General features: G+C 48.7%; 1 protein-coding gene across 2 annotated transcripts in view; it reads left to right on the top strand.

Moving 5' to 3' along the window:
- LOC139556067 (E3 ubiquitin-protein ligase PDZRN3-B-like) overlaps positions 1–21,488 on the top strand; it is a 137,340-nt gene extending 115,852 nt beyond the window's left edge. For both annotated transcript variants that reach the window (XM_071369574.1, XM_071369580.1), the window contains 7 exons: positions 2,428–2,726; positions 8,207–8,294; positions 15,046–15,144; positions 15,449–15,511; positions 15,618–15,719; positions 15,867–15,983; positions 16,321–21,488. In XM_071369574.1, coding sequence (XP_071225675.1) covers positions 2,428–2,726; positions 8,207–8,294; positions 15,046–15,144; positions 15,449–15,511; positions 15,618–15,719; positions 15,867–15,983; positions 16,321–17,871 — 2,319 coding nt within the window. In that variant the 3' untranslated portion in view covers positions 17,872–21,488. The remainder of the gene's footprint in view (positions 1–2,427; positions 2,727–8,206; positions 8,295–15,045; positions 15,145–15,448; positions 15,512–15,617; positions 15,720–15,866; positions 15,984–16,320) is intronic.
- The last annotated feature ends 217 nt before the right edge of the window (positions 21,489–21,705 follow it).

Here is a 21,705-nt window from a genome sequence, read left to right on the forward strand (position 1 = left end):
ACCGTATCAACCAATTCCACGCTTTTCAGAAAATGAATCCAGAGAGAGAGAACATGTCTAATGAGCTCCAGAGTTATACACCTGGACATCAGTCTTCTCAGTGAGCCCACAGTGGGCTATCTTGGCCCTGGCCTGTGTTTGTGGAGAGCAGGCAGGGGGAGAGGAGAGCGTGGCCAGCCTCTGAAATGAGAAGAGCCCCCGGCCTCAGATCCTATCAAAGCTCTCACACGTCCAGGAATCACAAGCAAACAAATTCCAAATGCTGCGGAATTTGAGAGTGGAACTGACGAAGGTTCTGGGAGAGGCCTGATAAGCCGAGAAGAGAGGCAAGCTGCTGACCCAGGGTGCCGTGCAGCACTGCTAGCAGGAGGACAGCCCATCTCGTGTGGTGCTGTCTTCTCTTCCTGACATCTTAATGAAGTTCACTCCTGTCTTGTTGTTTTGTCTGTTCTGTTTGGGGGTTAGGGTTTGGTCTAGGATTTTTGCTCTGGTGAACATGTAGGCTACACAGTTCTCAGTGTTCTTTCTTTGTCATGTTTTGTCACGTAAAAACTACACGTTTTAATGAAATAATATTGTCCTATACTGTTTTGACTATTATGTAACAACCTAAACAATGCATGTATAACAAACGGTAAATCCCTAATGAGATACAATGACACATCCTCTTCATTATAAGGATTGAGAAGGCTGAGGGGATTGACTTTAGTGGCTCATCCCAATTTAACTTCTCTGATCTACGGATACCGAATACGGGTTCACTTTCCTAACAACCGCTGAATTGCAGGGCGCCAAATTCAAAAATATTCCTAAAAATATTTATAATCATGCAATCACAAGTGAAATATACAAAAACACAGTTTAGCTTGTTGTTAATCCACCTATGGTGTCAGATTCTGAAAATATATTTTACAGCGAAAGAAATCCAAGCTTTTGTGAGTGTAGCTTTCAATGCTACATCAGCTAGCCCCAAATTAGCATGGTCACGAAAGTGTGAAAAGCAATAAAATTAATCGCTTACCTTAGATAATCTTCGGACGTTTCCACTCACGAGACTCCCAGTTACACAACAAATCTTATTTTTGTTCGATAAATATTACTTTTATCACAAAAAAAACACCATTTGGGTTGCGCATTATTTTGAGAAAACAAAAGCTGTGTTCCGTTCGACAAATCCCAAAAAGTATCCGAAATGGTCGTAGAAACATTTAAAATGTTTTTTATAATCAAACCTCAGGTTGTCTTTAACAAACATAATCGATAATATTTAAACCGGAGCATAACCTATTCATTAAGAGAGAAAAGGAAAATGGTGAGCTCCTCCCGTGCGCGCAGGAAATATTCAGAGGACACCTGACCTCTTTTGAAACATCTCGCTAATTTTTCAAAATAAAGCCTGAAACTATGTCTAAAGCCTGGTCACAGCCTGAGGAAGCCATTGGAAAAAGAATCTGGTTGATACCCCTTTAAATGGAGGTTAGACAGGCCAGGAAACAAATATATATATTTTTTTAAATATCACTTCCGGGTTACTTTTTCTCAGGATTTCGCTTGCAGAATTAGTATTCTTTTTCTCACAGACAATATTTTGACAGTTTTGGAAACTTTGGAGTGTTTTCTATCCTAATCTGTAAATTATATGCATATTCTACGATCTGGGCCAGAGAAAATGTCCGTTTACGTTGGGTACGTTATTTAAAAAAAATATATAATAATCTGACCCCTAGCGCTAAGAGGTTTAACTAGCTTCTTCTGTGTGACACTGCAGTCCGGCCTGCTGCTCAAAATAATCTCCCCAGGTTAACATACTGCAGCAGCCTGGCATAGCAGCTAATCTCTGAGTGGAGGTCAGGTTCTTCTTCTTGATTAATTAAAGAGGGGCTCAGTCCTAATTAACGTCCTATTCTGCTTGGTCATGCTGTGACCCTGTCAAACAGACTGAGGCAGTAATACATTATCACACACAACTGTCAAACTGGAATACTCTCCTCCTGGATTTTTGTGGAAATCCACAGACACACTCATCCAGTGATCTAATGGTGTAATCTTCTACAATATGATGATATCAGGGCTTATGTAGCATGAGGGATTTTGTATCATCTTGGGGATGTATTGTATCCATCTACTTACAATAAACCCCAGCTTGTGAACATGAGAGATGGGGGAAGCAATAGAGAGAGATTAATAGTGTGATTTAAGTACGTCTCATCCCCTCATTTACTCTGTGTGTGTGTGTGTGTGTGTGTGTGTGTGTGTGTGTGTGTGTGTGTGTGTGTGTGTGTGTGTGTGTGTGTGTTACAACAGTGTGCTGTGTACAAGCAAACTGTCATATAGCCACTGAAAAATAAATACTTTTCAAAGTCAAATCCAGACACCTAACGCTGTTCTTCTATAGTTAACCATATCCTGTCTCATCTGTGTGTGCAGGTGAATGGGAAGGACCTGTCCAAGGCCACCCATGACCAGGCAGTGGAGGTCTTCCGCACGGCCAAGGAGCCCATCATGGTCCAGGTGCTTCGCCGGGCCCCCCGCCCCAAACCCTCCATCCCTGCCTCAGACACCCAGGTGGTAGACATCAGCACACAGACAGACATCACCTTTCAACACATCATGGCCCTCACCAAGCTACCTGCCACCGCCCCCGTCGTGGCCATCATGGCCCTCACCAAGCTACCTGCCACCGCCCCCACCGTGGCTGTGTTGGAGCAGTACCTCATGCCTGAGGAGTGAGTTACAGTACACTGTCCTATCGGCTGGGTTAGAGTTAAGGGGAGGGACGGGGTTAAAAGACAAGATGATTCCTTTCCTTATTTTTTTTGTCCATTCATGGTCAATGATTGGAAAAGGACTTGATAGGCAAAATAATGTTGTTGAAAACTTACCCAGTCAGTAAAGAAAAGGCTCAGGCTCAGGAAAAATATTTGGATACAGTGTCACTTTGCCAGTTCATTAAAACAGAACCTTCTAACTGAAGTTCATGTGAATGTTACAGCTGTCACTTAGTGAGATATCAGGTCCTGGGACACATGCTTAAATGAAGATGGCCTTGTTAATTTGTGTTAGCATATTGAATTACTACCTGTCTGTCGTCCACTAGCTGTGTGGCCCAGAGCTCACAGTCTATGTGTGGCACAGAGCTCACAGTCTATGTGTGGCACAGAGCTCACAGTCTATGTGTGGCCCGGAGCTCACAGTCTATGTGTGGCCCGGAGCTCACAGTCTATGTGTGGCCCGGAGCTCACAGTCTATGTGTGGCCCGGAGCTCACAGTCTATGTGTGGCCCGGAGCTCACAGTCTATGTGTGGCCCGGAGCTCACAGTCTATGTGTGGCCCGGAGCTCACAGTCTATGTGTGGCCCGGAGCTCACAGTCTATGTGTGGCCCGGAGCTCACAGTCTATGTGTGGCCCGGAGCTCACAGTCTATGTGTGGCCCGGAGCTCACAGTCTATGTGTGGGCCGGAGCGCACAGTCTATGTGTGGCCCGGAGCGCACAGTCTATGTGTGGCCCGGAGCGCACAATCTATGTGTGGCCCGGAGCTCACAGTCTATGTGTGGCCCGGAGCGCCCAGTCTGTATCTGGCCCGGAGCTCACAGTCTGTATCTGGCCCGGAGCTCACAGTCTATGTGTGGCCCGGAGCTGTGGCCCAGAGCTCACAGTCTATGTGTGGCCCGGAGCTGTGGCACAGAGCTCACAGTCTATATGTGGCCCGGAGCTCACAGTCTATATGTGGCCCGGAGCTCACAGTCTATGTGTGGCCCGGAGCTGTGGCCCAGAGCTCACAGTCTATGTGTGGCCCGGAGCTGTGGCACAGAGCTCACAGTCTATATGTGGCCCGGAGCTCACAGTCTATATGTGGCCCGGAGCTCACAGTCTATGTGTGGCCCGGAGCGCACAGTCTATATGTGGCCCGGAGCTCACAGTCTATGTGTGGCCCGGAGCTCACAGTCTATGTGTGGCCCGGAGCGCACAGTCTATATGTGGCCCGGAGCTCACAGTCTATGTGTGGCCCGGAGCTCACAGTCTATGTGTGGCCCGGAGCTCACAGTCTATGTGTGGCCCGGAGCTCACAGTCTATGTGTGGCCCGGAGCTCACAGTCTATGTGTGGCCCGGAGCTCACAGTCTATGTGTGGCCCGGAGCTCACAGTCTGTATCTGGCCCGGAGCTCACAGTCTATATGTGGCCCGGAGCTCACAGTCTATGTGTGGCCCGGAGCTCACAGTCTATGTGTGGCCCGGAGCTCACAGTCTATGTGTGGGCCGGAGCGCACAGTCTATGTGTGGCCCGGAGCGCACAGTCTATGTGTGGCCCGGAGCGCACAGTCTATGTGTGGCCCGGAGCGCACAGTCTATGTGTGGCCCGGAGCGCACAGTCTGTATCTGGCCCGGAGCTCACAGTCTGTATCTGGCCCGGAGCTCACAGTCTATGTGTGGCCCGGAGCTGTGGCCCAGAGCTCACAGTCTATGTGTGGCCCGGAGCTGTGGCACAGAGCTCACAGTCTATATGTGGCCCGGAGCTCACAGTCTATATGTGGCCCGGAGCTCACAGTCTATGTGTGGCCCGGAGCGCACAGTCTATATGTGGCCCGGAGCTCACAGTCTATGTGTGGCCCGGAGCTCACAGTCTATGTGTGGCCCGGAGCTCACAGTCTATGTGTGGCCCGGAGCTCACAGTCTATGTGTGGCCCGGAGCTCACAGTCTATGTGTGGCCCGGAGCTCACAGTCTATGTGTGGCCCGTAGCTCACAGTCTGTATCTGGCCCGGAGCTCACAGTCTATATGTGGCCCGGAGCTCACAGTCTATGTGTGGCCCGGAGCTCACAGTCTATGTGTGGCCCGGAGCGCACAGTCTGTGTGTGGCCCGGAGCGCACAGTCTGTGTGTGGCCCGGAGCGCACAGTCTATATGTGGCCCGGAGCTCACAGTCTATGTGTGGCCCGGAGCTCACAGTCTATGTGTGGCCCGGAGCTCACAGTCTATGTGTGGCCCGGAGCTCACAGTCTATGTGTGGCCCGGAGCTCACAGTCTGTATCTGGCCCGGAGCTCACAGTCTATATGTGGCCCGGAGCTCACAGTCTATATGTGGCCCGGAGCTCACAGTCTGTGTGTGGCCCGGAGCGCACAGTCTGTGTGTGGCCCGGAGCGCACAGTCTGTATGTGGCCCGGAGCTCACAGTCTGTGTGACCAGGAGCTCACAGTCTGTGTGTGGCCCGGAGCTCACAGTCTATGTGTGACCCGGAGCTCACAGTCTATGTGTGGCCCGGAGCTCACAGTCTATGTGTGGCCCGGAGCTCACAGTCTATATGTGGCCCGGAGCTCACAGTCTATATGTGGCCCGGAGCTCACAGTCTGTGTGTGGCCCGGAGCGCACAGTCTGTGTGTGGCCCGGAGCGCACAGTCTGTATGTGGCCCGGAGCTCACAGTCTGTGTGACCAGGAGCTCACAGTCTATGTGTGGCCCGGAACTCACAGTCTATGTGTGGCCCGGAGCTCACAGTCTATGTGTGACCCGGAGCTCACAGTCTATGTGTGGCCCGGAGCTCACAGTCTATGTGTGGCCCGGAGCTCACAGTCTATGTGTGGGCCGGAGCGCACAGTCTATGTGTGGCCCGGAGCGCACAGTCTATGTGTGGCCCGGAGCGCACAGTCTATGTGTGGCCCGGAGCGCACAGTCTATGTGTGGCCCGGAGCGCACAGTCTGTATCTGGCCCGGAGCTCACAGTCTGTATCTGGCCCGGAGCTCACAGTCTATGTGTGGCCCGGAGCTGTGGCCCAGAGCTCACAGTCTATGTGTGGCCCGGAGCTGTGGCACAGAGCTCACAGTCTATATGTGGCCCGGAGCTCACAGTCTATGTGTGGCCCGGAGCGCACAGTCTGTGTGTGGCCCGGAGCGCACAGTCTATATGTGGCCCGGAGCTCACAGTCTATGTGTGGCCCGGAGCTCACAGTCTATGTGTGGCCCGGAGCTCACAGTCTATGTGTGGCCCGGAGCTCACAGTCTATGTGTGGCCCGGAGCTCACAGTCTGTATCTGGCCCGGAGCTCACAGTCTATATGTGGCCCGGAGCTCACAGTCTATATGTGGCCCGGAGCTCACAGTCTGTGTGTGGCCCGGAGCGCACAGTCTGTGTGTGGCCCGGAGCGCACAGTCTGTATGTGGCCCGGAGCTCACAGTCTGTGTGACCAGGAGCTCACAGTCTGTGTGTGGCCCGGAGCTCACAGTCTATGTGTGGCCCGGAACTCACAGTCTATGTGTGGCCCGGAGCTCACAGTCTATGTGTGACCCGGAGCTCAAAGTCTATGTGTGGCCCGGAGCTCACAGTCTATGTGTGGCCCGGAGCTCACAGTCTATGTGTGGCCCGGAGCTCACAGTCTATGTGTGGCCCGGAGCTCACAGTCTATGTGTGGCCCGGAGCTCACAGTCTATGTGTGGCCCGGAGCTCACAGTCTATGTGTGGCCCGGAGCTCACAGTCTATGTGTGGCCCGGAGCTCACAGTCTGTATCTGGCCCGGAGCTCACAGTCTATATGTGGCCCGGAGCTCACAGTCTATATGTGGCCCGGAGCTCACAGTCTGTGTGTGGCCCGGAGCGCACAGTCTGTGTGTGGCCCGGAGCGCACAGTCTGTATGTGGCCCGGAGCTCACAGTCTGTGTGACCAGGAGCTCACAGTCTGTGTGTGGCCCGGAGCTCACAGTCTATGTGTGGCCCGGAGCTCACAGTCTATGTGTGGCCCGGAGCTCACAGTCTATGTGTGACCCGGAGCTCACAGTCTATGTGTGGCCCGGAGCTCACAGTCTATGTGTGGCCCGGAGCTCACAGTCTATGTGTGGCCCGGAGCTCACAGTCTATGTGTGGCCCGGAGCTCACAGTCTATGTGTGACCCGGAGCTCACAGTCTATGTGTGACCCGGAGCTCACAGTCTATGTGTGACCCGGAGCGCACAGTCTATGTGTGGCCCGGAGCGCACAGTGTATGTGTGACCCGGAGCTCACAGTGTATGTGTGGCCCGGAGCGCACAGTCTATGTGTGGCCCGGAGCGCACAGTCTATGTGTGGCCAGGAGCGCACAGTCTATGTGTGGCCCGGAGCGCACAGTCTATGTGTGGCCCGGAGCGCACAGTCTATGTGTGGCCCGGAGCGCACAGTCTATGTGTGGCCCGGAGCTCACAGTCTATGTGTGGCCCGGAGCTCACAGTCTATGTGTGGCCCGGAGCTCACAGTCTATGTGTGGCCCGGAGCTCACAGTCTATGTGTGGCCCGGAGCTCACAGTCTATGTGTGGCCCGGAGCTCACAGTCTATGTGTGGCCCGGAGCTCACAGTCTATGTGTGGCCCGGAGCTCACAGTCTATGTGTGGCCCGGAGCTCACAGTCTATGTGTGGCCCGGAGCTCACAGTCTATGTGTGGCCCGGAGCTCACAGTCTATGTGTGGCCCGGAGCTCATAGTCTGTGTGGCCCGGAGCTCACAGTCTATGTGTGGCCCGGAGCTCACAGTCTATGTGTGGCCCGGAGCTCACAGTCTATGTGTGGCCCGGAGCTCACAGTCTATGTGTGGCCCGGAGCTCACAGTCTATGTGTGGCCCGGAGCTCACAGTCTATGTGTGACCCGGAGCTCACAGTCTATGTGTGGCCCGGAGCTCACAGACTATGTGTGGCCCGGAGCTCACAGACTATGTGTGGCCCGGAGCTCACAGACTATGTCTGGCCCGGAGCTCACAGTCTATGCGTGGCCCGGAGCTGTGGCCCAAACTCACAGTCTATGCGTGACCCGGAGCTCAGTCTATGCGTGGCCCGGAGCTCACAGTCTACGCGTGGCCCAGAGCTCAGAGTCTATGCGTGGCCCCGAGCTCACAGTCTATGTGTGTAACACATTATCGGTAGGAACAGCTGCTCTTTAATGGTCAATCATGATTATTTTAATTGATTTTAGTCAAATTAAAAATATAACATTTTAATTTCTGATTAACCTCAGGCCAAAGACACTTCTTAAAACTAGATTTAAAATTCCACTCTTACAGAATAATGTGGGCAGTTGTTTTCCATTCTCAAGTCATTTCAAATTTAGCAATGGAATAAGATCTAACTGAAACACTGTAGTAACAGATTAATAATGACAAGCCTTGTAATCTGTAAGAACAACAGTGTTATTAGTTTCTGGAGGTCGGTCTATTTCCTATAAAACTATCTTTATTGTGTTGAATTACTTTCATAGGCATTCCCCTGGGCACGAGTACTTTGACCCCAATGATTTCCTGGAGGGCATGCAGCAGGAGATGGATCGAGAGGAGCTGGAATATGAGGTAACAGACAGACGACTACCTTCTCTTTTTCTCCCTCTCCCCATCTACCTTTCTCCTCCTCTCTACCCATCTCCCCCTCTCTTCTTCTCCCCCTCTCCTCCTCTCTACCCATCTCCCCCTCTCTTCTTCTCCCCCTCTCCTCCTCTCTACCCATCTCCCCCTCTCTTCTTCTCCCCCTCTTCTCCTCTCTACCCATCTCCCCCTCTCTTCTTCTCCCCCTCTTCTCCTCTCTACCCATCTCACCCTCTCTTCTTCTCCCCCTCTCCTCCTCTCTACCCATCTCCCCCTCTCTTCTTCTCCCCCTCTTCTCCTCTCTACCCATCTCCCCCTCTCTTCTTCTCCTCTCTACCCATCTCACCCTCTCTTCTTCTCCCCCTCTCCTCCTCTCTACCCATCTCCCCCTCTCTTATTCTCCTCTCTACCCATCTCCCCCTCTCTTCTTCTCCCCCTCTCCTCCTCTCTACCCATCTCCCCCTCTTCTCCTCTCTACCCATCTCACCCTCTCTTCTTCTTCTCCTCTCTACCCATCTCCCCCTCTCTTCTTCTCCCCCTCTCCTCCTCTCTACCCATCTCCCCCTCTCTTCTTCTCCCCCTCTCCTCCTCTCTACCCATCTCCCCCTCTTCTTCTCCCCCTCTCCTCCTCTCTACCCATCTCACCCTCTCTTCTTCTCCCCCTCTTCTCCTCTCTACCCATCTCCCCCTCTCTTCTTCTCCCCCTCTTCTCCTCTCTACCCATCTCCCCCTCTCTTCTTCTCCCCCTCTCCTCCTCTCTACCCATCTCCCCCTCTCTTCCTCTCCCCCTCTCCTCCTCTCTACCCATCTCACCCTCTCTTCTTCTCAATGAAGATAGAGTTGAAGTCGGACGTTTACAAACACATAGGGTGGAGTCATTAAAACTCATTTATCAACCACTCCAGAAATTTCTTGTTAACAAACTATAGTTTTGGCAAGTCGGTTAGGATATCTACTTTGTGCATGGCACTAGTCATTTTTCCAACAATTCTTTACAGACAGATTATTTCACTTAATCACAATTCCAGCGGGTCAGAAGTTTACATACACTAACTTGACTGTGCCTTTAAACAGCTTGGAAAATTCCAGAAAATTATGTCATGGCTTTAGAAGCTTCTGATAGGCTAATTTGCATCATTTGAGTCAATTGGAGGTGTACCTGTGGATGTATTTCAAGGCCTACCTTAAAACTCAGTGCCTCTTCGCTTGACATCATGGAAAAATCGAAATAAATCAGCCAAGACCCCAGAAAAAAATTTGTAGAACTCCACGTCTGGTTCATCCTTGAGAGCAATTTCCAAACGCCTGAAGGTACCACGTTCATCTGTACAAACAATGGTATGCAAGTATAAACACCATGGGACCACGCAGCCGTCATACCGCTCTGGAAGGAGATGCGTTCTGTCTCCTAGAGATGAACGTACTTTGTTGCGAAAAGTGCAAATCAATCCCAGAACAACAGCACCTTGTGAAGATGCTGGAGGAAAGGGTACAAAATATCGATATCCACAGTAAAACGAGTCCTATATCGACAACCTGAAAGGCCGCACAGCAAGGAAGAAGCCACTGCTCCAAAACCGTCATAAAAAAAAAGACTACGGTTTGCAACTGCACATGGGGACAAAGATCACACTTTTTGGAGAAATGTCCTCTGGTCTGATGAAACAAAAATAGAACTGTTTGGCCATAATGACCATCGTTATGTTTGGAGGAAAAAGGGGGAAGCTTGCAAGCCGAAGAACACCATCCCAACCGTGAAGCACGAGGGTGGCAGCATCATGTTGTGGGGGTGCTTTGCTGCAGGAGGAACTGGTGCACTTCACAAAATAGATGGTTTCATGAGGGAGGAAAATGATGTGGATATATTGAAGCAACATCTCAAGACATCAGTCAGGAAGTTTAAGCTTGGTCGCAAATGGGTCTTCCAAATTGATAATGACCCCAAGCATACTTCTAAAGTTGTGGCAAAATGGCTTAAGGACAACAAAGTCAAGGTATTGGAGTGGCCATCACAAAGCCCTGACCTCAACCCTATAGAAAATGTCTGGGCAGAACTGAAAAAGTGTGTGCGAGCAAGGAGACCTACAAACCTGACTCAGTTACACCAGCTCTGTCAGGAGGAATGGGCCAAAATTCACTGAACTTATTGTGTGATGCTTGTGGAAGGCTATCCGAAACGTTTGACCCAAGTTGAACAATTTAAAGGCAATGCTACCAAATACTAATTGAGTGTATGTAAACTTCTGACCCACTGGGAATGTGATGAAAGAAATAAAACTGAAATAAATCATTCTCTCTACTATTATTCTGACATTTCAATTCTTAAAATAAGGTGGTGATCCTAACTGACCTAAAACAGGGAATTTTTACTAGGATTAAATGTCAGGAATTGTGAAAAACTGAGTTTAAATGTATTTGGCGAAGGTGTATGTAAACTTCTGACTTCAACTTTATACATTAAGACATCCAACACTGTATCCCTCCAGCCGTGTCTTCATCGCAATGGCTCTGTTAGCCACCAATAATCCAAGATGGCGTAGCAGTCGGATGTGTGTTTGTCTTGTCCCATGTAAATAGTCGGTTTCGTCTAGGGTTTTTTCGTGTATATTTTTAATCTCACTTTCCACCTACGATCTAAATATACTTTCCTGCAACCCACCTCACCCAATGTGGTACGGATGTGCTATTTTTATACGTTATAACTGGAACCTCCATGAAAAGCTAGCCAGATAACTAGCTACTAGCTAGTAGTCACTGTTAGCCATGGCTAGTGGTCTTCACCTTTAGTTCGGACACCAGCTAGCTTTAGCTCGGTCAATACCTGCCAGTCTGCACAGCGCGATATCAACCCAGAGCATATCGGACTGCTTTTCTCCACCACATCACCGGATTCCTGCCGCAAGCTCCCGGCCATTACACCGGATCATCGGAGCTAGCTAGCTGCAACCCAGTGGCTACTGCTAGCTAACACCTCTGTTCTGAAGCAAGAACCAGTTAGCCTTGAGCTAGCCTCGTGCTAGGACCATCTCCCGGCTAGCCGAAGAGGTATACCCGCTAATTCGTGGGCTACGATACCTCTTTTGCCAATTGGCCTGGACCCTTTATTGCCGACACGGAGCCCCACCGATCCATCATGACTGGTCTGCCAACGTAATCGTCCGATGTGGTTTCAACAGGCTTTTCCATTGCAATTTCGCTGAAGACCCATCTGCTAGCCCCAGCCGCTAGCTTTCTGAATGCCGTGCTTCCCGCTTTCCAAGCATAGTAGCGACTACCGAACAGCTCCCTGACTCACCGATTTCTGCTCATTGAACCCTATGATCACTCGGCTACACATGCCTCTCTCTAATGTCAATATGCCTTGTCTTCTGCTGTTTCTGTTAATTATTATTGTTTTATTTCACTGTAGAGTCCCCAGCCCCACCCAACATGCCTTAGATAGATCTTTTGTCACACACCCCACACATGGGGAGACCTCATCTGGCTTAACTGGTGTCTCCAGAGATGCAAGCTCTCTCATCGTCACTCAATGCCTAGGTTTGTATGTTATGAAGAGTGGTCAGATGAATTGCAATTAATTGCAAAGTCCCTCTTTGCCATGGAAATGAACTGAATCCCCCAAAAACATTTCCACTGCATTTCAGCCCTGCCACAAAAGGACCAGCTGACATCATGTCAGTGATTCTCTCGTTAACACAGGTGTGAGTGTTGATGAGGACAAGGCTGGAGATCCCTCTGTCATGCTGATTCAGTTCGAATAACAGACTGGAAGCTTCAAAAGGAGGGTGGTGCTTGGAATCATTGTTCTTCCTCTGTCAACCATGGTTACCTGCAAGGAAACACGTGCCGTCATCATTGCTTTGCACAAAAAGGGCTTCACAAGCAAGGATATTGCTGCCAGTAAGATTGCACCTAAATCAACCATTTATCGGATCATCAAGAACTTCGAGGAGAGCGGTTCAATTGTTTTGAAGAAGGCTTCAGGGCACCCAAAAAAGTCCAGCAAGCGCCAGGACCGTCTCCTAAAGTTGATTCAGCTGCGGGATCGGGGCACCACCAGTACAGAGCTTGCTCAGGAATGGCAGCAGGCAGGTGTGAGTGCATCTGCACGCACAGTGAGGCAAAGACTTTTGGTGGATGGTCTGGTGTCAAGAAGGGCAGCAAAGAAGCCACTTCTCTCCAGGAAAAACATCAGGGACAGACTGATATTCTGCAAAAGGTACAGGGATTGGACTGCTGAGGACTGGGGTAAAGTCATTTTCTCTGATGAATCCCCTTTCCGATTGTTTGGGGCATCCGGAAAAACGCTTGTCTGGAGAAGACAAGGTGAGCGCTACCATCAGTCTTGTGTCATGCCAACAGTAAAGCATCCTGAGACCATTCATGTGTGGGGTTGCTTCTCAGCCAAGGGAGTGGGCTCACTCACAATTTTGCCTAAGAACACAGCCATGAATAAAGAATGGTACCAACACATCCTCCGAGAGCAACTTCATCCAGGAACAGTTTGCTGACTAACAATGCCTTTTCCAGCATGATGGAGCACCTTGCCATAAGGCAAACGTGATAACTAAGTGGCTCGGGGAACAAAACATTGATACTTTGGGTCCATGGCAAGGAAACTCCCCAGACCTTAATCCCATTGAGAACTTGTGGTCAATCCTCAAGAGGCGGGTGGACAAACAAAAACCCACAAACTCCAAGCATTGATTATGCAAGAATGGGCTGCCATCAGTCAGGATGTGGCCCAGATGTTAATTGACAGCATGCCAGGGCGAATTGCAGAGGTCTTGAAAAAGAAGGGTCAACACTGCAAATATTGACCCTTTGCATCAACTTCATGTAATTGTCAATAAAAGCCTTTGACACTTATGAAATGCTTGTAATTATACTTCAGTATTCCATAGTAACATCTGACAAAAATATATAAAGACAGTGAAGCAGCAAACTTTGTGGAAATTAATATTTGTGTCATTCTCAAAACTTTTGGCCACGACTGTACACAGCCCATCTGTAAATAGTACACCCAACTACCTCATCCCCATATTGTCATTCATTTTTTTTCTCTTACTGCACCCCAGTATCTTTACTTGCACATCATCATCTGCACATCTATCACTCCAGTGTTAATGCTAAATTGTAATTATTTTGCCACAATGACCTATTTTTTGCCATATCTCCCTAATCTTACTACATTTGCACACACTGTACATTGATTTTTCTGTTGTGTTATTGACTTAATGTTTGCTTATCCCATGTAACTCTGTATTGTTGTTTTTGTCGCACTGCTTTGCTTTATCTTGGCCAGGTCGTAGTTGTAAATGAGAACTTGTTCTCAACTGGCCTACCTGGTTAAATAAAGGTTAAATAAAATAAAAAAATTAAAAATAACTAATGCCCATTCTCCCAATATATCACTGTTATTGATGACCTGTGCCCATTCTAGTCCCGTAACGACACTTGAGTATGTAGGCCAGACAGGAATCGAGTGACTTGTTTGCTCCAGAGTAAAGCAGATGCGAAATGGTGACATCATTACTTATTTTGTGACAATGCCTAATGTTTCTTTGCATTGGAGGGGGGCACTCAAAGAGGCTTATGCACTGAGGAGAATTACTGTAGATGGCACTGATAATAGGAACCAGAGTGATTTACAATGGTGGGATGAAGACTCCAAGGTCTCAGGATGCTCCTCCTCTGACCCCTGAAGGACCCTGCTTCCCGTTCTCTCCCCGCCAGTGTAGTACATTAATAACCTATCACTAACATGAAGCCAGAGAGCAGAGAGAGAGGTGAAGTTCATGCTGTCCAAGCCAAGGACAGATGCACAGCAGACAGACCTGCTCTAACCCTGTCATAGACCCAAAGTCTATCTGGTGAAGCATTCCAGCTCAGAGCCACTGATCTCAATGCTGTGGACAATGCCAAAGGATCCAGTGGACTACCTCTGTTGGCCCTTAGTTTAGTCCATGGCTGATGTTCTCCCTGTCTTCCTTTCTACTGCAGTACTATAAGATGTGTCTGTTGATACTCTGAGTTGTTATGAAGGGTTTCTGTCTCAGTCCCCTCTGCCCTGGTATTTATAGATGCTTTCACTGGAATGCTGGTGCTAAAACATTTACATAATGATGTTATGCTACATTTAAACGGCTTAGGATGTAGTTCCACAACAGAGGTGTGAATGAGGTCTGGCCATCAGATCAGATGAAAGGTCATTTTAAAGGGATATTGTACTGTAACAGGAAAATAATACACTTTACTCTTTGTTTTTTGTGTTTATGGAAATCCTTCAATTGTTTTGTTTAAACCCTGTCTGAAACCACAGAGTATTCTGCGTGTTCTGTTTTGGAGATTAGCGGGGATTTCAATAGTCAGCTGCTGTGGTAGAGAACAGTTGCGTTGGCCGGTTAACCCTCTCTACACCCCTGACCCAGAGGCATAGGACAGCTAGTATCAGGGTCTGTATCTCACAGATTACAGGTGTTGACTAGTGACAAATGGGACACTGCTCAGCTGCAAACCAGTGGATCATCGTTCATCCTGTCACTGTCCCCAAGAGATACAGGGTATCGTCTTGAAGGAGCCATTATTGTGATGGATGGATCATTGTGTGTGCATGGACCTATGTTGAACTCAATATACTGCTGGGTGTATAAGAAAACAACAGCAACCATGGAACTCCACTCCACACATCGAGAGAGAGATCTGTGATTTAAAAATGTTTGTTTTTGCCTTGTTGCAGGAAGTGGATTTGTACAGAACCAACATCCAGGACAAGCTTGGTTTGACTGTCTGCTACAGGACTGATGATGAGGACGAGACTGGGATCTATGTCAGTGAGGTATGTAGCACATCTGCAGCCATGGCCAGATACAGACATCATTAAAGAAAAGAGACAAGCCCTTTCCCTTTGGTGCCCCTCCCTGGCATACTGTTGTCACGGTTAGGATGTAAAGAAGAAGAAGGTGCTTGTTGGATAGAACTTCATGTATCATCTTATGGTCACTAAAGTAACAGACAGTACACCTCTGAATTAAGAATATCAAAACCTGCAGATAAGAACTGTATTTTCTTTATGCTGTGTCTTTCCTCTGTGACTGAAAGTCTGCTTGAAATGAAAACATGCTCTGCATCTATTTCTTTAGATTGACCCAAACAGCATCGCTGCAAAGGATGGCAGGATCAGAGAGGGAGATAGAATTATCCAGGTAAGGATGAACATTCTCAGTACTTACAAGGAACTTTATAATAATATATTGTGCATGACCATTTCGGAGCCCAACTCTGATTCCATTCCTCTACTTCTCTATTTAGATCAATGGAATTGAGATCCAGAACCGAGAGGATGCTGTGGCTTTGTTGACCAGTGAGGAGAATCAGAATGTATGCCTACTGGTAGCCAGACCAGAGATCCAGGTAATCTCACCACCCACCTCCTAGACCCTCTCTAGTACTAGGCATGTATAAACTCTATTAATTAGTCTGTTTCCTGAGTTGTACTGTAGCCTTAATTGGAAGAGACTAACATCCTCCTCCCTCTCCCTCCTGTCCCCTGTGTCCTAGCTGGATGAGGGTTGGATGGATGACGACAGGAATGACTTCCTGGATGACCTCCACATGGACATGCTGGAGCAGCAGCACCACCAGGCCATGCAGTTCACCGCCAGCATGCTGCAGCAGGTACGGTACAGCAGCCAGCATAGAGCCCCTCCGCACTGTAGACACACACAGTACACACAGCGTGAGTCAACAAGATGGCTCGATCAATCATAGATTCACATATGCTCACCTGCATGTTGCTGAAGATCAGCCAATTCCATACAGGGTAACATATGCTCAGTTGCCATAATGGCCCACAGTACTCTACCTACTTAAATGTAGTAGCAGTGATGTGGGTAGGTTCACATAGTCAATGATAAGTACAGAGAAAACTAATAATGTGGGCCATTATGGGGCCAAACTAATAATGTGTGTTAAAAGGTGATTAAATTATTTATCCTATTGTCTGGTGTTGCAGAAGAAGCATGAGGAGGATGGTGGAACAACGGACACAGCCACCCTGTTGTCCAACCACCACGAGAAGGACAGTGGGGTTGGCCGCACCGACGAGAGCACGCGCACCGACGAGAGCACGCGCAACGACGAGAGCTCGGAGCAGGAGAACCTGGGGGATGACCAGACTACAGCCTCCAACACACTGGGCAGCTGCAGCCGCAGGAAGCTGACCTACAGCCAGGACACCCTGGGCAGCACTGACCTGCCTTTCAGTAGTGAGTCCTTCATCTCTGCAGACTACGACCATGCTGACTTCCTGGGTATCCCCGCCGATGAGTGTGAGCGCTTCCGAGAGCTCCTGGAGTTGAAGTGCCAGGTGAGGAGCGTGGGGGGCCCCCATGGCCTGTACTGCCAGAGTGCCAGGGCCGGAAGGGCCGAAGAGGGGGTGGACAAGGAGCTGGAGCTGCTGAACGAGGAGCTGCACAGCATTGAGCTTGAGTGCCTCAACATCGTCCGGGCCCACAAGATGCAGCAGCTAAGGGAGCAGTATCGCGAGGCGTGGATGCTGCACAACAGCGGCTTCCGCAACTACAACACCAGCATCGATGCGCGCCGCCACGAGCTCTCCGATATTAACGAGCTGCCCGAGAAGTCGGACAAGGACAGCTCCAGCGCCTACAACACTGGAGAGAGCTGTCGCAGCACCCCCCTCACCCTGGAGCTGTCCCCAGACAACTCCCTCCGAAGGGGGGAAGAGATCCAGGGCAAGGCCGGGGCCTACAGCAGTGCAGGGCTCAACAACAGGATCCTCAAGCCCCTGCTGTCTCCTGTCCAAGAGGCTGATGGCCCCAGCAGAATCAGGCCCTCCTCCTCTAAGGAGTCTGAGTTTAGCCTGCAGGCGGAGGAGAAGGAACGTAAGCTGGGAGAGTCTACTCACAAGCTGGCCCAGCCCCGCTCCCCGTACAAACATGCCCACATCCCGGCCCATGCCCAGCACTACCAGAGCTACATGCAGCTGATCCAGCAGAAGTCTGCCGTGGAGTACGCCCAGAGCCAAATGAGCCTGGTCAGTCTGGTCAGCCAAGGTGACCCTGTGACCCCCAGAGACATGCTGGAGCCCAAGAAGGAGTGGAAGGTGAAGATCCGCAGTGATGGCACACGTTACATCACCAAGAGGCCCATCAGGGACAAGCTGCTGAAGGAGCGCGCCCTGCGTATCCGCGAGGAGCGCAGCGGCATGACCACAGACGACGACGCCTTCAGCGAGCTGAAGATCGGGCGGTACTGGAGCAAAGAGGAGAGGAAGCAGCACGCGGTGCGCGCCAAGGAGCAGAAGCAGCGCCGCGAGTTCATGAAGCAGAGCCGCGCTGACTGCCTGAAGGAACAGGCCAGCCTGGATGACGACAAGAAGGAGCCCAATATCATTGAGCTGAGCCACAAAAAGATGATGAAAAAGAGGAACAAGAAAATCTTTGACAATTGGATGACTATCCAGGAACTTTTAACCCACGGTGCTAAGTCGCCTGACGGCACGCGAGTGTACAACTCCCTCCTGTCTGTCACCACAGTGTAGGAGGCAGACAGGCCAGGCCTGGGGTGTAATGTACTGTAAATAGGACACTACCGATTGGGGTAGAGATTTCTGCCTCGTTCAATGTGGCAACATTTTGTAAATATAAAACAGGTAAAGCCTTTCTGAAGGACCTTATGGCCCCTGTGGGCGGTTGAGAGACACTTTACAAAGTGTTCCATGGATGGACTTTGAAGATGATTATTGATAGGATAAGGATGATATAAGACTGTTTTCAAATGCTTTCAATAACTTTCCCACTGGGCACATTTCCCACTGGGCATTTTGGTTCAACGTAATTTCATTGAAATGACGTTGACTCAACCAGTGTGTGCCCAGTGAGTTTCAACCTTTGTTCTGTGTCAAGACCGTTTGTCATAAGTAAAGAGCAGCCAACATTTACATATTTTTTTGTTTTATTACGTTTTTAACAAGTATCTCTTATCAGTATTTTACTGTTATACACTATACAGTGCCTTCGGAAAGTATTCAGACCCATTGACATTTTGTTACGTTACAGCCTTATTCTAAAATGTATTAAATATTTTTTTCCCCTCATCAATCTACACCCCATAATGACACAGCAAAAAAAGGTGTTTAGAAATGTTTGCTAATTTATCAAATAAAAAAAACAGAAATATCACATTTACATAAGTATTCAGACCCTTTACTCAGTACTTTGTTGAAGCACCTTTGGGAGCAATTACAGCCTCGAGTCTTCTTGGATATGATGCTACAAGTTTGGCACACCTGTATTTGGGGAGTGCTTCCCATTCTTCTCTGCAGATCCTCTCAAGCTCTGTCAGGTTAGATGGGGAGCGTTGCTGCACAGCTATTTTAAGGTCTCTCCAGAGATGTTCGATTGGGTTCAAGTCCGGGCTCTGGCTGGGCCACTCAAGGACATTCAGAGACTTGTCCCGAAGCTACTCCTGCATTGTCCTGGCTGTGTGCTTAGGGTCATTGTTCTGTTGGAAGGTGAACCATCGCCCCAGTCTGAGGTCCTGAATGCTCTGGAAAAGGTTTTCATCAAGGATCTCTCTGTACTTTGCTCCGTTCAGCTTTGCCTCAATCCTGACTAGTCTCCCAGTCCCTGAAAAACATCCCCACACTATGATGCTGCCACCACCATGCTTCACCGTAGAGATGGTGCCAGGTTTCCTCCAGACGTGATGCTTGGCATTCAGACCAAAGAGTTCAATCTTGGTTTCATCAGACCAGAGAATCTTGTTTCTCGTGGTCTGAGAGTCTTTATGTGCCTTTTGGCAAACTCCAAGCGGGCTGTCATGTGCCTTTTACTGAGGAGTGGCTTCCATCTGGCCACTCTAGCACAAAGGCCTGATTGGTGGAGTGCTGCAGATATGGTTGTCCTTCTGGAAGGTTCTCCCATCTCCACAGGGGAACTCTGGAGCTCTGTCAGTGACCATTGGGTTCTTGGTCACCTCCCTGACCAAGGCCCTTCTCCCCCGATTGCTTAGTTTGCCTAGGCAGCCAGCTCTAGGAAGAGTCTTGGTCGTTCCAAACTTCTTCCATTTAAGAATTATGGAGGCCACGGTTTTCTTGGGGACCTTCAATGCTGCAGAAATGTTTTGATACCCTTCCCCAGATCTGTGCCTCAACACAATCCTGTCTTGGAGCTCTAGGGACAGTTCCTTCGACCTCATGGCTTGGTTTTTGTCTAACATGCACTGTCAACTGTGGGACCTTATATAGACAGGTGTGTGCCTTTCCAAATCATGTCAATTCAATTGAATTTACCACAGGTATACTTCAATCAAGTTGTACAAACGTCAATGGAAACAGGATGCACCTGAGCTCAATTTTGAGACATAGCAAAGTGTCTGAATACTTATGTAAATAAGGTATTTATGTTTTTTTCGCTTTGTCATTATGGGGTATTCTGTGTAGATTGCTGAGGATTATATTTTTTTAAAATCAATTTTAGAATAAGGCTGTAACGTAACAAAATGTGGAAAAAGTCAAGGCGTCTGAATACTTTACGAAGTCACTGTGTATGCAAAAGTATGGGGACACCCTTTCAAATGAGTGGATTTGGCTATATCAGCCACACCCGTTGCTGATAGGTGTATAAAATTGAGCACACAGACATGCCATCTCTATAGACAAACATTGGCAGGACAATGGCCCATACTGAAGAGCTCAGTGACTTTCAATGTGGCACAGTCATAGGATGCCACCTTTCCAACAAGCCAGTTTATCAAATTTCTGCCCTGCTAGAGCTGCCCCGGTCAACTGTAAGTGCTGTGATAATGAAGTGGAAACGTCTAGGAGCAACAACGGCTCAGCCGTGAAGTTGAAGGCCACACAAGCTCACGGAACGGTACCGCCGAGTGCTGAAGCGCGTGGCGCGCAAAAATCGTCTGTCCACGGTTGTAACACTCACTACCAAATTCCAAACTGCCTCTGGAAGCAACGTCAGCACAATAACTATTCGTCGGGAGCTTCATTAAATGGGTTTCCATGGCTGTGCAGCCCCACACAAGCCTAAGATCACCATGTGCAATGATAAGTGTCAGCTGGAGTGATGTAAAGCTCGTCGCCATTGGACTCTGGAGCAGTGGAAACACGTTCTCTGGAGTGATGAATCATGCTTCTCCATCTGGCAGTCCAACGGACAAATCTGCGATTGTCGGATGCCAGGAGAACGCTACCTGCCCCAATGCATAGTGCCAACTGTAAAGTTTGGTGGAGGAGGAATAATGGTCTGGGGCTGTTTTTCATGGTTTGAACTAGGCCCCTTAGTTCCAGTGAAGAGAAATCTTAACACAACAGCATATTTTGACATTCTATATGATTCTGTGCTTCCAACTTTGTGGCAACAGTTTGGGGAAGGCCTTTTCCTGTTTCAGCATGACAATGCCCCCGTGCACAAAGCGAGGTCCATAAAGAAATGTTTTGTCGAGATCGGTGTGGAAGAACTTGACTGACCTGCACAGAGCCCTGACCTCAACCCAATCGAACACCTTTGGGAGGAATTGGAACGCTGACTGCGAGCCTGGCCTAATCGCCCAACATCAGTGCCCGACCTCACTAATGCTCTTATGGCTGAATGGAAGCAAGTCCCCGCAGCAATGTTCCAACATCTAGTGGAAAGCCTTCCCAGAAGAGTGGATGCTGTTATTACAGCAACTCCATATTAATGCCCAAGATTTTGGAATGAGATGTTCGTCAAGCAGGTGTCCACATACTTTTGGGAATGTAGTGTACATAACTTCTGCTTATTGAAATAAATACATAAATATTTAGCTTCAAGGTCAGCACATAATCCGCAAAACTCAACCTCATTTTTTTTTTTTTTACAAAACACTTTTTAGTTATTGAAGATCTCAATGGGTGCTGTTTTTAAAAAGTTATACAACCAGTGGGTATCATCTGTTACATATTCTACCTTCAAGAAGTGATATTGTGTATGTATCAGGATAGAGGTAAACTGTCACGCATTTTTTTTAAATCAAAATCTTTCTGTGTTATTGTTGAAGCACATTGTAGTCGCCTTACCTTCGTAGGACTCCAAATGACACAGCTTAACAAATCCTTACTTAGCCACCCAATTTGATGTCTTGTAAAATGAGAGAAATAATAAATTATTGTTTTATATTTGATGAGCTTTCAAACACTGGTGTGGGATTGTTAATTGACCTACTGAGTCAGTGTGGGTAGATGGCAGGTGAGTAAAGGAGAGAACAACTCATATACAGCATCAGCCTGCTGTAGAAGCTCTGAAGATGCCTTAGTACATGTCTAATGTGCTATGGGAAATGGTATCCTACATTCAAAATTCAGGATTTCAATACAAAATGAAATATTTGATGGAGTATT

The sequence above is a fragment of the Salvelinus alpinus genome, chromosome 2 (genome assembly GCF_045679555.1).
Source record: "Salvelinus alpinus chromosome 2, SLU_Salpinus.1, whole genome shotgun sequence".
NCBI classification, from domain to species: Eukaryota; Metazoa; Chordata; class Actinopteri; order Salmoniformes; family Salmonidae; genus Salvelinus; species Salvelinus alpinus.